Source organism: Plasmodium inui, assembly GCF_000524495.1.
Source record: "Plasmodium inui San Antonio 1 unplaced genomic scaffold supercont1.7, whole genome shotgun sequence".
NCBI classification, from domain to species: domain Eukaryota; phylum Apicomplexa; class Aconoidasida; order Haemosporida; family Plasmodiidae; genus Plasmodium; species Plasmodium inui.
Window position 1 is genome coordinate 869,015 of NW_008481841.1, and position 15,979 is coordinate 884,993.

The 15,979-nt window shown below is 45.5% G+C and overlaps 2 protein-coding genes across 2 annotated transcripts; both read left to right on the forward strand.

Annotated features, from left to right (window-relative positions):
- Positions 1-132: 132 nt before the first annotated feature.
- On the forward strand, positions 133-3,372 carry C922_02233 (hypothetical protein; the record flags this gene model as incomplete). The annotated part of the gene is made up of 1 exon (XM_008817832.1): positions 133-3,372. One exon carries the CDS (start codon positions 133-135, stop codon positions 3,370-3,372), a length of 3,240 nt encoding a protein of 1,079 aa, XP_008816054.1.
- Positions 3,373-6,341: 2,969 nt separating this feature from the next.
- Positions 6,342-14,605, forward strand: C922_02234 (hypothetical protein; the record flags this gene model as incomplete). Its single annotated transcript, XM_008817833.1, has 2 exons — positions 6,342-8,637; positions 8,838-14,605. The coding sequence occupies 2 exons, from the start codon at positions 6,342-6,344 to the stop codon at positions 14,603-14,605; spliced, it is 8,064 nt and encodes a 2,687-aa protein (XP_008816055.1).
- Positions 14,606-15,979: the final 1,374 nt, after the last annotated feature.

The following is a 15,979-nucleotide window of genomic DNA, read 5'->3' on the forward strand; positions in this document are numbered from 1 at the left end:
CATCGCCTTTTTACTGATCATCATCACTGCAAAATCTTGTCGCATGTTTTTTTTATTCCTCTTTCTTTTTGTCCAACGTGTGAGAAGCTACCCATTTGTTACAGAAATTGACGGAAAAACCTTCATATTATTATGAATCAGGTTGATGATTATGAGTACTTTTGTCATAGTTGTGAGGATGTGAAACGAACTAGCGATATCGAGATTATATACGACGGGGAGATAAAATGTAAAAGCTGCAATCACGTGGGATTTGTGGAGAAAATTGACGAAGATGACCCCTTGAGTTTTCATTCGATTAATTCTAATAGGGAGAGACGGAATACGAACGAAGAAGGTGGTGGTGCTAGGGCCGATTATGCAAACAATGTACACACTCCTTACGGGAATGATAGTCGTGGTGGGAGAGGCTCCTCCACGGAGGGAAGTGGAAACAACCGTGAGAGCAGTAGACAGGGAAACCGAAGCGGCAACAGCGGCTTCTTCGGAACGAGTGAAAACTTTTTTAACGATTTGATGATGTTCCGAAATGTGTACCAGCAGATGTTCAACACGAATTTGAGACCCGCGGACGCGGACATCCATTTTACCGCCAACTTTGGTGCCCCCGCTGGGGAGGGAGGAATGCCCCATAGTGCACCTCGGAATGATGCGCAGGGTAGGGTCTTCTTTGGCAGGAACTACATAAACAACAATGGCGCCGCGGACAGTGAAGGTGGGGGTGTCGGGCTGGGCGGATTTGGCGGACTGGGGGGATTTGGTGGGTTGGGCGGATTGGGCGGGTTTACCGGAGTTAGCGGCGCCGGAGGGGTTGGCCGGGTCAGTGACAGCGTCAATGGGAGCAATGTAAATGTCAGCGGGATGAACAGCACTAGCGTTAATACCGACAGCGTGAATGGCAGCACCGCGAATGCCAGCGGCGGACCCGGCAGGAATGCCAGGAGTCCAAGAATTATCACGAGAGCAATTGACATTACGAACATCCCCCTGAACTCGCCAATCAGATTAAACTTCCACGACCTAATAGACAACATTTTAACCAACTCATTTGACAACATTTCTCTAGACCAAGTGTTAACAATAATCATGGAGAGTGACCCATCTAGAAATGGACCCCCTCCAGCGTCGGAAGCAGTTATAAAAAATCTGAAAGTGGAAGTGTTAACCAAGGACAGAGCAGAAGAGTTAGAATCATGTGCCATATGTAGAGAAGAATATAAAGAAAATGATGAGGTCCATAGGGTAACAGATAATGAGCGTTGTCGTCATGTTTTTCATTGTTCGTGTATCATTCCCTGGTTGAAAGAAAGAAACTCTTGTCCCACTTGCCGCTTTGAGCTTCCCACGGATGATCATGAATACAACTGTAAGAGGGAGGAACTACGGGAAAGAATAAACTCCGAAATCTCTCGCAATAATACGTTTAGCAATTCTAACGGTGTTAACATGGATAGTACTTCATTGAGTAACAGTGGGGTTGGGAGAGGTGACGTCGGTGGAGGGAGTAATGATTCTTCACAGGGGAACAACGAGGGTGCACCGGGGACGGAGAAATCTCCTGGTCGGAATGTCGCCTCGTCGGCAAATAGACACGACGGCACCGTTACGCAGGTTAGCGGTACAAGTGGGCAGGCCACTTCTACTACTGCGCAGGGTAGTGGTACCACTACTCAGGCTACTCCTACTACTGCGCCGCAACATGTCACTTCCGCGCAAGTGAATAGTCCGTCAACACAGCAGATCGGCGGCGCAGAGGAAGGAGGGGGGAGGTACATTCCCATCACTGAAGAATACGACATCAACATGGTTGAAGGGTTTGCCTCTGCACAGACGCAGAGCATTATACAAAATATTTTTAATACGTTTATCCTTGGAAATAACGACACGAATAGGCGAAGCGGGTTTGTCTCTGCTCCGCAAGTATTTTCCATAAGCAGCAACAGGACTGGTGATAGCCGGAATGGACATGACAGAGGTCATGAGAGAGGTGGGGAAGGTCCTGTGGAGGGGCCCACTGGGGAAGGAAACGCATCGAACAGGAACGAGGAGAACCGTGCTGAGGAGGGAAACAGCACCAGTAGTAATAATAATTCGAGTGAAAATAGAAGCTATGGAAGCACAAACCACAACGATGCAAGAGGAGGAGTTAACACCAACGGGTTACGTGTAAGGAGTAGGGTTTACGAAGCCGTACCCAGCGGAATGAACGAAACAGATAATATGTTCGACCCATCTACGATGTTTGATGCTGATAACAGTTTGGACATTGGACAAGGGATCATCACAGATAACATGGGAGATCAAACATTGGGGGTCATCAGATCGATGAAGATTACCAGGACGAGCGATTATGAACCTACGGCGAGGGCCGATCAGGCCAATCCATTTGACTTGACAGTCGACGGATTTGAGACCTCTGCTTTTATGAATGCTGCACATGCGTATGTGACCAATAGGAGAGATGATTCCCACCGACAGGGAGGCGGATTCGTGGATGGCGTGTTTAGAGAAGACGGATTAAGGGAGGGAGGCCTAGATCCAGGGGGTCCCCTTTCTCAAGGTGCACCTAGAAATATGAATAAAAGTTGCAACGTGCAGAAGGATGAGGGGCCTCCCACGAGCATCACTGACGTGAATGATGCTCATCGGACGAATACTTACAGCTGTAATGATAAGCAGAAGGAAGATCCCAGGAGAGATGCCATACATCCGGATTCGTGTCCCAAAAGTGATGATTGTTCTAGGAGCCCCAGTGCAAAGGGCAGCAGTAGCAGTAACCCCAAGGAGAAGCAAGGGGGAAGCGTTAGCAGTGCGTCGAAGAAAAACGAAAAGAGGATTTACGAAAAAGTCAGCTCAGCGTATAGTAACGGAAGCAACAGCAACAAGAGCTCTGGGCAATGCAAGGAGAGTGACATCGAAAAGGAAAATATGCGGAAGAAGTCGAGGAACAGCCAGCATGTGGATGGGCACAATAGTTTGAGCTCTTGTAACGGCGTTGAGGAGGCCAATGGCGGAGGTTCGCCGAGGTCGTTTGCAGTGGGGGAAGGGGCGGGGCAAGCGGCAGGGATAGAAGAAGAAGCTGCAGAAGACGTAGCGGACGCCAGAAATGGTCAGAAGAAACAAAGCACAGTGAAAAAGTACCTGTTCGATAGACTGCATTGGCTAAAAGGTTACGATGGAAAGGATAAGAAGAGGAGCGAAAAGGGGCCTGACGCAAGTGAGGGCGTCGCTTTAGAGGAAGACAAGGAGGATGTGGCGAATGTGACGAGCGGTGAGAGCGAGTCGAATGCCCGTGAAGGGGGGGAGCAACCAAAAGTGCATCCCACGCGGAATTCACAAGAATCAATGAGCGAAACAGGGCCAATTCTCTAAAAAGTAACATAGAGCGAGACTCTGATTCACCTGAACGTATGGAACCGTGTTGGAGCCGGTCGGACGAACGAAAAGGAGAAAAACAAAGCGACCGTGGTGGTGATCGGAACAGAGGTGTTATATATGCCCGTGGCACAGATGAAGATCGGCCCCAAGGGTAATCCTTTTTTTTTTTTTTTAAAATAAAAACTGTCAAGGAAGGGGGGGTGTGGAGAAGATCCTCTATTTGTGCGCTCGCCCTTCATTGGATGGGCGCTTTTGTCGTGTGCTTTTTTCCCCATTTTGAGCACTTCACACAGCATGCCAATTAGGGTTACGACTAGGCATATATCTACGTATTTGTATGTGCGTATGAACCTCCCCCAGACCCAGTGCATCAGCGTCTTATATTTCTATGCACAATATATGCGCACCCGCATAGGGTACCCGTTTGCAAATTTGTTCTCCCGCCACCTTTATCGTTTTTCCTGCCTCTTTATAAAGTCTCCTCCTTTGTTTATATTTTTAAATAAGTTTTTTTTTTTTTTGCCTAAAAGAGCCATATTTAAACATATGACTTCGAAGGGGGGGGGAAGGTGGCTTAGTTTAATTTTATTGTGTTGTTAAAAGCGTTGTTTTGCCTTTTGCCATGTCGTGCTTTCGCCCTTTTAGCCACATGGTCATTTTTGCACCCCTTCCCCTTTAATATGTTTCAAAGGAACATGTAGAGGTGACCATCTGATGCGGACACGCGGGCGCAGCGGGCACACCTCCGCTTTATTTATTTTTTTTTTTTTAAAGTTTGTTTGAAATTTCCCTCCCCCTCCCATTGCCGTGATACCTTCACATGAAGAGTAGCTTTATTAGTTCACATTTTCACCTCACCCCTTCTTCACTATTTTTTTTTTGAATTGTGCAGATTTTACGCAAGTTCTCGTAGGGACAACGAGCGTTTGCTTGAGTCTCATTTGTGTGTCCCGTACATACCTATGCGGACATGTGTACCAGTCCAATGACGTGCGTGTCGATTCATCGTTCCTCATTTTTATAATTTATCATCCCAATTTTCAAATTAACTTTTAACGAATGAGAATCCGAATAGTGGAAAAAATTGCAATTTTTTTTTGGATTGCGGTGTGGTGTCCCTAGGATGTCCTTGTGTTGCCCCTGTGTAAGGAGGGGGAAGCGGATGTTACCCCCCGGGTGAAGGTCAATTTAGAGGAGAAGGTTAAGTTGTTTTAGGCCTCTCACCTGCGAAGGTTCTCCCTGTGCCAATCTACCTTACGCCTCGCCAAGTCACCCCAGCGTAGGGAACCCAATTGGGGCGAAGGCATCACACTTTGTAGACCCTCCACGAGGGAGAATTACGACAATTGTCCCATTTATAGACGTATTTTTTTGAAATAAAAACTGAAAAGGGGGGTTAAAAAAAGAGTAGCACCATTCTTGTGGTCCCTTCCGTAGCAAGATCGAGTAGACTTGACGGAGCAGAAAAAAAAAAAAAAAAGTTATTCTTACAAAGTTACGATTACATTGGGGGACCTCTACCGTTCGCGCAATTTTTCGAAAATGTCTAGGTAGCCGTAGCCACCCCCAGGACGGGGAGTTCGACTAGGTTAAGAAATTCCCTGCGAGGGTTTCCTCATACGGACAAGTTGTGGCAGGTCATGACGAGGGGTCTTTGTCTCCACAGATGGAAGTCCCATAGATTGGCGTCCCAGAAATGTGTGCCTATGGCGTTCTCCACGGGTACACAAATTAACAGTTACTGGGGGGAACCTAGATGAGACACGTGCAGGTATTACGGCAGCGGCATAAGTACATGGGTTACCCCCTTTAGTTTATTCCTTCCCTGCTTTCTCATCTTACACTTCTTTTGGTTAACCAAGTGTTATCTCTTGTCACATTTGCTCCATTGGTTATGGACCTTCTGGGTGAGTCAATTTTACAAACAGAGAAGGGCTCCTGCGCCGACAGTCCCCCCTTTAGAGGATGTAGTCAGAACGGTTAAGCTGGGCCAGCCGCATTTTATCTTTCTAACGTTTGAAAAGCGCAAGAAGGGAACCATTCCTGTACGTTTTGCTTCCATGTGATCGGATAGAATTGATAATAAGTATCTTTGCCATCACAGGGGGGCGGGGTGATGCAATATGTGCATGCGCCTCTAGGGGGCAGCTATACATGGGTAGGGAGGAATGACCAAGGCACACGCTAACGCTAAGCGGGACGAAGGTGAAATGTTACCAAACGAATTCTATTTTTACCAGGTGAGGGCCAAAAAAAAAAAAAAGCAAAAAGGGATTAAAAAGACTGTGCGCAATTAAGAAGGCCATTTGCCCGGAGTTGAGTGAAGTCCATTGTGCGCAGTTAAACTGCTTATGTGCGACTGAACATTCTGCGACGTGCGGCAAAAAGGAGAAACGTATACGAAAGGCGAGCAGAATAAGCCAAACCTGCTGGCGGCAGCTGCACGCGGGCGGAGTATTGGGCGCAGCGCGAAGCTGAGCAGATATCTACCGGGGAAAAAAAAAAGAACGAAATAAATAGAATAAGCTCAATGACAGAAGCTTAACCAAAGTGACGGAGGCCAAACCAAAGAGACACATAATAACAACCAGGCTGTGAACGAGCGGCATTCTGGGGCCCTCGACGAACACACCGCCACACAAAGCAGTGAAGAAGCAGAGAAGGGGGATGGAACCAATGTGTTACTCATCCTAATATGAAAGAAGCCTTGTGGAGACATGAATGTTCGAGCTTCAGAGGAAGGAACATTTCAAATTTGATTTGGGCGATTCGGTTGTCCGACTGGCTGTGACTAAGCTGACTTTATTTGATTGTTGCGCTGCTACCCACGTCCATCAAGCAGGTGCGACACCGCCAAGTTGTTACCACGAAGTTTCCAGCGCCAAACGTCCTACCTTCTCCACGAGTGTCCTCGCAGCCCCCACGTCCTCCCCCCTCATTATGCATACAACTATGAATAAACAATGAACGAGGATTTAAAATTAGGATCCATCATATGGCCCAACTTCACATCCCCCTTTAGCATCTCATGCTACTGCATGAATGAGGGATGCACCGTTCTATCCGTGGGCAGCTACGAGGGCAGCATCGTCTTGTTTAAAGTTGGAGAGAATGCAAGTAGCGCGCGAGGAGGCGGTAGTTGTGGCAGTACGAGTTACCCCGGTTCGAATGAAACAGGTGTGATTGGCGTAGACAGTGTGGGTGCCGTCTTTGTATCGCCAGGTGGAGGTTACAAACAGGAATTGAAAAAAGGCGCCGGGGGAGGGGACAAATTCAGTCTTGCGGGGAAGCATCCAGATGAGAATGAAACCCCGATGAGTAGTAATTCCCCAGGGGCAGGAGAACCAGGCGACAGGGTACATAAGGGTAGTGGGGCTAAACTCCATAGGGGAGAGGGACGAGGAAAGACGGAACCGCTAAGCGGTGACGAAACGAGCGCATATATGTACAGCGGAGGAGGGTGGAATGTCAAGCCGGGGGAGGAACCAACAGGAGGGGAAGCAAATCCAGGGAAAACAGACCGAGGGGAAGCAGACGTGGAGCCCCCAGAGAATAGAGTAAACTTTCTCCCATACTGTATCCTCCTAAACAATAACAACAACACGTGTAGCAACAGCATTGTTCAGTTATGCTTCGGGCTCTCTTGCTCGTCCCTCATCGAGTGCATCTCAAAGGAAATCCTAATTTCCCTTCACCTCGATAACTGCCTCTATTTTTGGTCTCTTGATGAAGGTAGATGCTTCAGAGTAGTAAAGGGTTTCAGTTTTTTTATCTACAATTTGAGGGTGTTGCCAGATAGGCGGTTCATAGTCCTGTGTGGAGATAGGAAGGTCCTTCTGATGGATCTCTGGGGGAATAAAAGCAGAGAGATCATTGCCCAGTTGACTTTGGATAACTACATGAAGGGGAGGAATAACAGGAGTGAGAAGTTGCAAGGGGAGAGGGTCGGGCGAGGAGATGCAGGCATCCCAGGTATCGCTCCCAATTCAAATCATTGCGGTAATAAAGGTTCTTCTGGTACAAGTAGGAATTACTTCATTGGAGATTCGGCCGATAGACACCACTCTTCGTCGTCCAGTTCGGAGGAAATGAACGATAGAGTCCTTATCGATGGGGGGGATACAGGAGAACTTCAAGTCGGAGCACCAGGATCATGGAGTGAAATGACTGACAAGAGTGATACACCCTATGGGAGTTTTCTCCTATATGGGAGCGATGCACCTAGGGGAGGTGGAAAAGAGGAAGGAAAGGAAGAGGAGGGATCCATTTCTCTAAAAAAAAACTATGTCAATCGGAGGAATGCAAATCTTGGGGTTGGGACTTTAAGACAGAACGTGAGGGGACAAGGAAATAGCTACGTCGCATCAGAGGAGCGGAAACCTTTGGAAGAAAATCTAAGAAATAAAGACAAAACCGAAGGAGGTAACCATACAGAGAAGGTACGAATATGCTGCGTCGCAACAGGGTTAGTCCCATACCTTAAGGAGGATAACCAGAGATCCCTCATCCAATGCTTTAAATTATTGAAGAGAAAATTATACAGCACATATAGGAAGAAGGAAAATATAAAACGGGTTGTGTTACACGATAATGAGGCAGAGGTGAGTGGAAATAATTTATCCACAGATCAGAATGAAGAATATACAAAGACGAAACAGGAAGAAGTTAATAAGAAACTAAATAATCTATTCAGCTGCCCAGTATTCATTGTTGCGTCGCTATCCAATGGAGACATCATATGTTGGGACTTAACCGATTTTTTAATTTACTACAAAGGGAAGTGTCGATTTGTAATCAGGATAGAAAAAACGGAACTTGACTTATACAAAGAAATTGTGAATGAAATTACAGAGAACTGTATTATGGATGAAGTGCTAAAAATCAATGTGCATACTTCTCATGACATGAATTTGAAATCGCATGACCGATGTTTGAAGTGTCAAGATGTGTACCAACAGTGCAATGGGTTGTATATCATAGAACCTACGTTTATTTCGAATCTGACTCCAGCTGAAGATTGGCTCGAAATTGCTACCAGTGGGAACTCCAGCCGTATAGGGGTCATAGACAGCTACGTTATAATTTTGCAGGAAACGAGGTTAATCATTTATGAGCAGAAGGACTCCTCCTCCATGTTTGTGCCCCTGATGGATTTGTTTTGTCCGGACTACCACCAGAAGTCGCAGAAGAGGAAGCGCCGGAACCCGCACTGGGTTGGCCTGCAGGTTGTGCGCCGTCCCCTCTTGAGGTTTTCCTCGGGTAAGTTATGGGGTCCTTCCCATCCGCGTGGATAAGCGGTGTGGCTGAGGGGCACGAAGCAGTCCCCATTATGTCGTACTACTTCTACTCCCCATTATGTCGTACTACTTCTATTCCCTATTATGTCGTACTACTTCTACTCCCCACTATTTCGCAATACCTCCACTTCCCACTACCCCTACGCCGCTATCCCCCCTTAGGTATCTTCAAAAGCAGCGGACTGAAAACAAAATCCTTCGACATCATGCAGAAGATGTCGAAGAATGTGTGCGGCTCGATAATCGCCTGGACAACGGAGGGAAACTTCTACAGCTACACTTTGCCGCTGAAATTTTCTAGTCTCTTCCTGTCCTTCCAGTCAAACATTAAATCCTTCTTCCTGATGAGTGTTCCGAAGAAGTACTTGGGTTCACATAAGAGCCCCATCCCTATAGTGATATACAAGGAGCGCATATGCCGGAAGAGGAACTTCCTAACGGATGACGACGACGACGGAGAGGAAAACAGAGCGAGCAATCATAACGAAGGGGGGAGTAACTACAACAATAGTAACAAGTTTAGAATCAAAATAAATGACAGTACGGAGATAAATCGAAGTTATTTAAAAAGAAACATATCAATGGATTCGATAAAATCCAACACCGCTTCGAATGATCAGGTGATGTTTACTAGACACACCTCTTATGAGTACAGGAATTGGCCCCGAAGCAATACGATCGGTAGAGGTACCAGAGGGAAAAACATCAATTCTATGAAATATGCCAAATGCAAAGATGATTTATTGTTTCTTTTTATAAGTAGGAAGAGTCCTCATAGAATTGTCCTATTTGAGGGGTTACTTAGTGCCTGGTTTAAGACGAGCAGGTTGGAGAAAGTCTGGCTCTTGCCAAAGAGGAAGAGAGTCATGCAAACGATGAAGAATAAGGAGAATAAAAATGATACCATATTGGGTGGAAAAGGAGACGAACCCGTTAAAGTGAACCCCGAAGTTAGGGAGGAAGATAACTGGGATGCTACTGCGTGGTTGCATATGGAGCATGTCCTTCCTCCGAACATACGTAGGTGCAGTGATCTGCTCACCGATTTATTGCACAATAAGGAGTGCACTGTTGAAGGGGGGCATGCTGAAAGAGCAGAAGTCGATAGGGGAGGTAAATCCATAGTGGCGTACGCAATAGCAGAGCGGAATCAAAACATATACGTTTTTTTAAGCTTTACCAATGGGCGTGTTTTAAGTGCGTTAATTAATTCTTATGGAAAGTCCCCTCGAGGAAAAATCATAAGAAAGAGAGAAGGGAAAACAAATGGGCCGGGAAGTAGATTAATCCGAGAGTTACCCCTTCCCCACTATGTCGTAAAAAAAAGTGTCTTCATAACGACTCTCCATTGTGAGAGGAACTACCTGGTAGGAGGGTCCAGCAGAGGAGACATTTTAATATGGGACATCAGAAGCTTTAAGTTGAAAAAGTTTATCAAGGCTTGCCATTTTAACTACGTGAGAAGCATCCATAGCGTTATCGATCAAAATGCCACCAACAGAGGAGGGGGCACATGTTCAGTGAGCAAAGAAACGGAATCCTTCTGGGTTCTAAGCTGTGATGCCAGCAACAATCTCATTCTTCTCAATTTGAATGAATGCAACTACGACGAGAATAATTTTTCATATCTGTTTTGCAAAAATGATAGATGCAGAATAGCCATAACGACAGACGAAGAATTGTTAAGGAAGAAAGAGCTCGAGATTCTCCAAAAAAAAAAAAAGAAAATCCTCTTTTTAAATTATATGAGAAATTTCTTTAAAAAAAAAGGACTATACAATAACGGAAAAGCTACGGAAAGAAAAGACAGCCTATTGCACATGCTAAAAATTAAAAAAGACTTAAAGGTGAAGCTAATGGAGGGTTTCTATTATGCCACCTCATGCACCATGAGCAGACCTGTTTGTGATTCCAAAGGAACCTTGTTCAATGTGAAGAGAAAGATTCATAAAAAGAGGAAGAGACATCATGGGGAGATAAAGAATATGATCAATGTATGTCTTTACTGTTCTTTTAAGAAGCTGGAGAAGAAGAATGAAATAAATTTCAAATTAATAAATCATGTCTACGTCAATACATTTTCGTCTCTGTTGTATATCACTTCGCTGAATAATTTGGTCTTCATTTATGAGTATGGCAGCGGGTGCTTCCTGCGGTGTTTGTACGATTCGGACTTTGCTGCCATGTGCGTCGTCCCCACGGAGACATGTCACATGAAACTCGGCGTAGACGTCACGTCGGTGCGCGTCCTCAACAGGGTGCGCACAGGTGGCAGCAGGGTTGACGGGAAGGTTAACACGGTAGTTCGGGGGGAAGTTCGCGCGGAGGTTGGCAGCTGCAACAGCAGCCATAGGAGTAGCGACGGAAGCAGCGGCCTGAGCGACGACCGGAGGAGGGTCAGAACCGAAAGTGGAGGAGTGCCCCAAGGCAGCATCCTCCTCGCGGAGCGCGAAAACGAGCATAGAGAAGAAGTATATCACTGCATCCCACCAAGGAAGAGCACCCCCCGCACAAAAGTGCATGGAAGGGCAGAAGTGCATAGAAGGGCAGAAGCACATGGAAGGGCAAATGAGAAGCACCCCTCCAGCTACATTGTGAAGAGCCAGATACCAGTCATAAGTTACGTTCTATTCAGAGACAGCAATTTGTCCCAAAAGGCTTTGCCATTGACGAAGTTTTTATTCCCTTTTTTTCTGCCACCCAAATGTGTGCATCTTTGTAGGGAGTTATTTCCCTTTCTAGTGAGCTTCCCCTCGATTCCATTCTCGTTGTGTATCCACGGGAAGGAATCCACTCTGTCGACGCTTATCCCGATGTCGACTCAGATATATTACTTCTCCAAGATGCACTCACTGAAGGAGGGTACGTGTGAGGGAAAAGTTTATGTCACGATCAGTGGAGGAAGGAGAGACAAATACCATATGCAGCAGAAGAAGAAAAAAGAAAAATTCCTTTTTGATTCCCTGCATTTGGATGAGCCATACATATACAATAACAGATTTAAGAAAAAATTTTTCCTAAGTGAAGAATATAAAAAGAAGTACCTCATTTTTGGGATCAAGATGGGGAGTCTCAAGCGACGGTGCAACAATTTTATGGAATTTTCGAAATATAGGAATTTGCAGATGTATAGATATGACGAGGGGAGCAGCCTCTTTAACGTGGATCCGAGGGGAACTCTAGGCGCTGATCCATCTGGGGCGGAAGAACTCCAGGGAGAGACGAAAAAGACGGAACTGCCACGGGACAAGGCAGAGATGATGCTAAAAAGTAGACGTGACCCCACACAAAGTCATGGCAACAGAAAGAGTGGTAGCAATAGTGCCGCTTGTCTTAACTGCAATAGTGCCCGTGGTGGTGACTCTCCTGAGAGGTCCAGCTTTAAGGAAGAACCTTATGGGGTACATAACCAACCGGTTAAGGGCGAAGGAGGGGTTGCAAAGAGACTCATTCGCAATGCCTCCTCAGGTACCAGCTGTTGTCCGTTGAATAGTGTAGAAGATCCCAAAATTTTCAGCACTGCAGCGAGGAGGAAGAAGTACCATATGATGCAGTACAATTATTACAAAGATCTGAGGGTGCGTCGGCGGACCATGGCAGGGTCGACCAAGTGGTTTTTGAAATACTCAGATGATGAGTTCGCCAATTATTCGTCGGACAAGTCGAGTCTGTACCTGTATGTGAAGAGTGATCGGCATCGTCGCTCCACAGGGCTCCACCATCGTGGCAGCCATACCAATCGTGGTAGCCACACCCGTCATGTGCAAACCCAAGGGAGGAGTCCTCCCGTCCACCGGAAACTCCTCTTCCAGAACAATTCCGTGGATGTTTACTGCAACAGCGTGTACGTGAAGACGCTGTACTGCTGCTTTATGCTGCGATTCCTGAGTCTGTGGTGCGCCAGTAGCAAGGGGGGGCAGTACGACCCCGCCACGCTGTTCACCTTTAGGAAATACATAATAGAGAACCTACCCGATAGCAACACGCTAAACCTGTTTCTTCTGAGCTACATATCTATGTACCCATATGATAAGAGCATACGAATACAGCTGCAAAGGTTTATGTGCACCGTGATAGCCAATGTGAAGGAGAAGACTTTGGACAAGTATGCGAAAACGTGTACAGAAATTTTAAGAATAAATAATAAGAAAAAAAGAATCATACAAAAGAACATGGATGAAATATCCCTATATGACACGACGGGGACCTATGTGATTACCATTATGATACCAAAAGTGGGATCCTTCTTCTTTTACCCGTTCATCTATGCTGACGAGATCTGCCTCACTCTGTTACTCCTACTACTTCTGACTAAATCGCATTATTTGAGGAACTCGAAAACGTTCTATACCAATGCGAATATGATTACCCTAATTGTGCATCACATATGTTACTACATTTTTGTGGACACGCAGTATCTAATCGAGAAGGAGAACAAATTTAACAAATTTAAGTTGTTTCACTTTATTCACATGCTGTCCTTGAGCTTTTCCATAACCTGGGATTTTCACGTGCTGGTCCAGAGGGGCATTTTCACCAGCAATATGAAGAATATGTCGTACCTTTCTTTCAATTTGCATTTAAAGAAGGAAGATTTTAATATGAACGAGAGGATGATTGATGAGAATTATTTTAAGGCACTGAGGGATTATTACATTCTAGGGGCCCCACCCCCAGGGGTAGCAGCGGCAGAAGCAGCCGTGGCTCCTGGGGTTTCTACCGCTTCTGTCGCTTCTACCGCTCCTTTTGCGGGGGCCGCCATGCCCCTTGCAGGAAGCGATAGAACGGTAGGCCCCTCCGTGAATGAAATAAATTTAAACAATTACCTGGACGATTTTCTCGCAGGCCCAGATAACGGAAAAGTGGGAGGAGAGATCGAATCGGAGAGGGAAGAACAGTTGCCACTGCAGTCTTATGAAAATGTCTTCTCTGAGGTACCCAGTGAAGGGAAGAGCGCTATCCTGGGAAAATCAAATGAAGTTCTCGATATAGGAACAAATGGGTCAGGGCCATCCCCAATAGTCGTTGGAGTTATCAATCAAGTCACTTCAGCAGATCAAATTCATCCTGTGGAAACGATAAGAAGAGGACAAAGCTATTACAACGAATTGTACCATTTATCATGTGATGAGAGCAGAATGAAGATGCTCCAAATGAACCGAAAAAAATCACAAATAAATGAACATAACTACATTAACATATGTCACTTCATTCTGAATATCTTCGATCTGTACACACTGTCGATGAATAATATGAGTTTTTTAAAGTTATTAATTAACACAGGAAGGACGGAGCCTTATTTATTCTTAAAGACGCTACATTATATAACGAGTAATGTCCACCGAAGAGTATCATGTATGAATAAAATTCTCTTCCTTCTCATCATTTTGATAAAAAATTATAAACCTATCTTTGTCCTCTACATGGACATAATTATTGATATCGTTTTGAATTCTCTGGACCCCTCCAACAACGTTCGTATCTTATGTTTGAAGTTATCTACCAGCTTAATATACACCTTAGTTAAGCAATACCGGATTTGCTGCTTTAATAAATATACACAAAGATTGGCGGTGGCAAATAATATGACTAAGTGCATTTATCTATACGATTTGAAGAATGCAAAAAAATTGAAAATTTTTCAAGGGCATAAGAGAGACGTTGATTGTATTAACTTCAACAGCACGGGGACCTGCTTGGCTTCGTACTCCAAGCTAGATCTCTCGTTCAAAATATGGAACTGCACAAATGCGGGTCTGTTTAGTGGGTTCTTAAAAATTCAATCCAAGTGCGCCAGGGACATACAGCTCTCCAGGATAAAGCTCAGCTACTTGTACCTCTCGGACGACTACATAGATATTAGTTACAAGAAGAAGAACGAGTGGGCCCTCCGGCGCGAGGACAACGCGGTGTATTTGATATACATCTAGGGGGGGGGGAGCGGCGGTGACGCGGTGAAGCAGTGATGTCGTGACGGAGTGACTAGGTGGACGACCTTCCAAGGGACATCGCCCCCGTCACGCCACAACAAACGCATCGTTGCTGGGATATCTGCCCTAAAAGGTGGGAATCTCTCCGATCCAATCCACCCTTGTCGATAATTCTCATCTGGCTAGCACCCCTCCCTTGTACCAATCCAAATGGTGTCAAGATGGTCCTGACTTGTCTGTCTCACCAAACACATATCACACCCCATGTCAACGCTTTCGTGACGTCTCAATTCAGTTGTCTCATCCTGTTTTGTTTCAACTCCTGTATTTATGTGATTTCCTTTTTTTTCCTTTTCCCTGATTTTTTCATTTAACGCGCATCCGTTCCCTTCAGACGAGTGGCAACGGCGGGTTGGCTTCGCGATGACCGGATATTTAGAATCCTCCCCGCGTGAGTTGTTTTTCTCACCATTTAGGGGCACTCATACACACGGGTGTATCACATATATAGAAACATATATATATATGTATATATGTCTGTGTGTGTGTGCTGGCGGGTGAGTTTTTTTTTTTTTTCTTTTTGTCACAATTTGAAGCTATCCCCCCATTCTGAAGATATCCTACCTTCTCTATGTCTTTCCCCCCACTTCTGCTGTGTCCATTTATCACCCGATTTCAGCGATGAATATCGCAGCGCTTTCCTTTTTCGAAGTTTTTCCCAACCCTTTTGGCGAACTTTTTAAAAATGCTATTATGAAGAGGCGTGGTCACGTGACACACACACAAACTGCTTAATCGACCATGTAGTGTTGTTTTTAAGGGCCCACCGGAATGAATCCCCACGATTCCCTATTATGATAAGCGTTCATTTGGAGCCCATTTCGGAGGGTATTTTGCTTCTTTTATTTTTTCCTAAATGCGCAGTATCCTACGGTACACCTGATAGAAGCGACAGGGAAATGAGTTCCCTTTTGGTAGCACATGTCCGTTTCGGGAGCTTTGGCAAAACATATGCAGAGATGGGTGAATGTAGGTGAGGGGAAAAATCCGCTGTGTCAATTTCTGTACACTCCGATTTACACGTCATGTAGGAGTTGCACCCCAACGTTCGGGTAACTCTACACTGGAACTTTCTGTCCTTTTTAGTGTGGTAGCCTTCTTAGCAATTACCTAAATGACCTCGTCTGCGCCTGTGTGCTGGGGAAATTTGACACGAAAGGAAAAGGCGTATGGGCTAGGTCCAAGGTTAACGGCCATTCATCCCCTTTGGTTTGCAATGGAGAGGGGTAACGATGACATTTACCGTTCTTTGCGCATGCTTTTGCTTAAATGGATTTACGGAGACCACTGGCTGTCTGTGTGAAAATCAGAGAG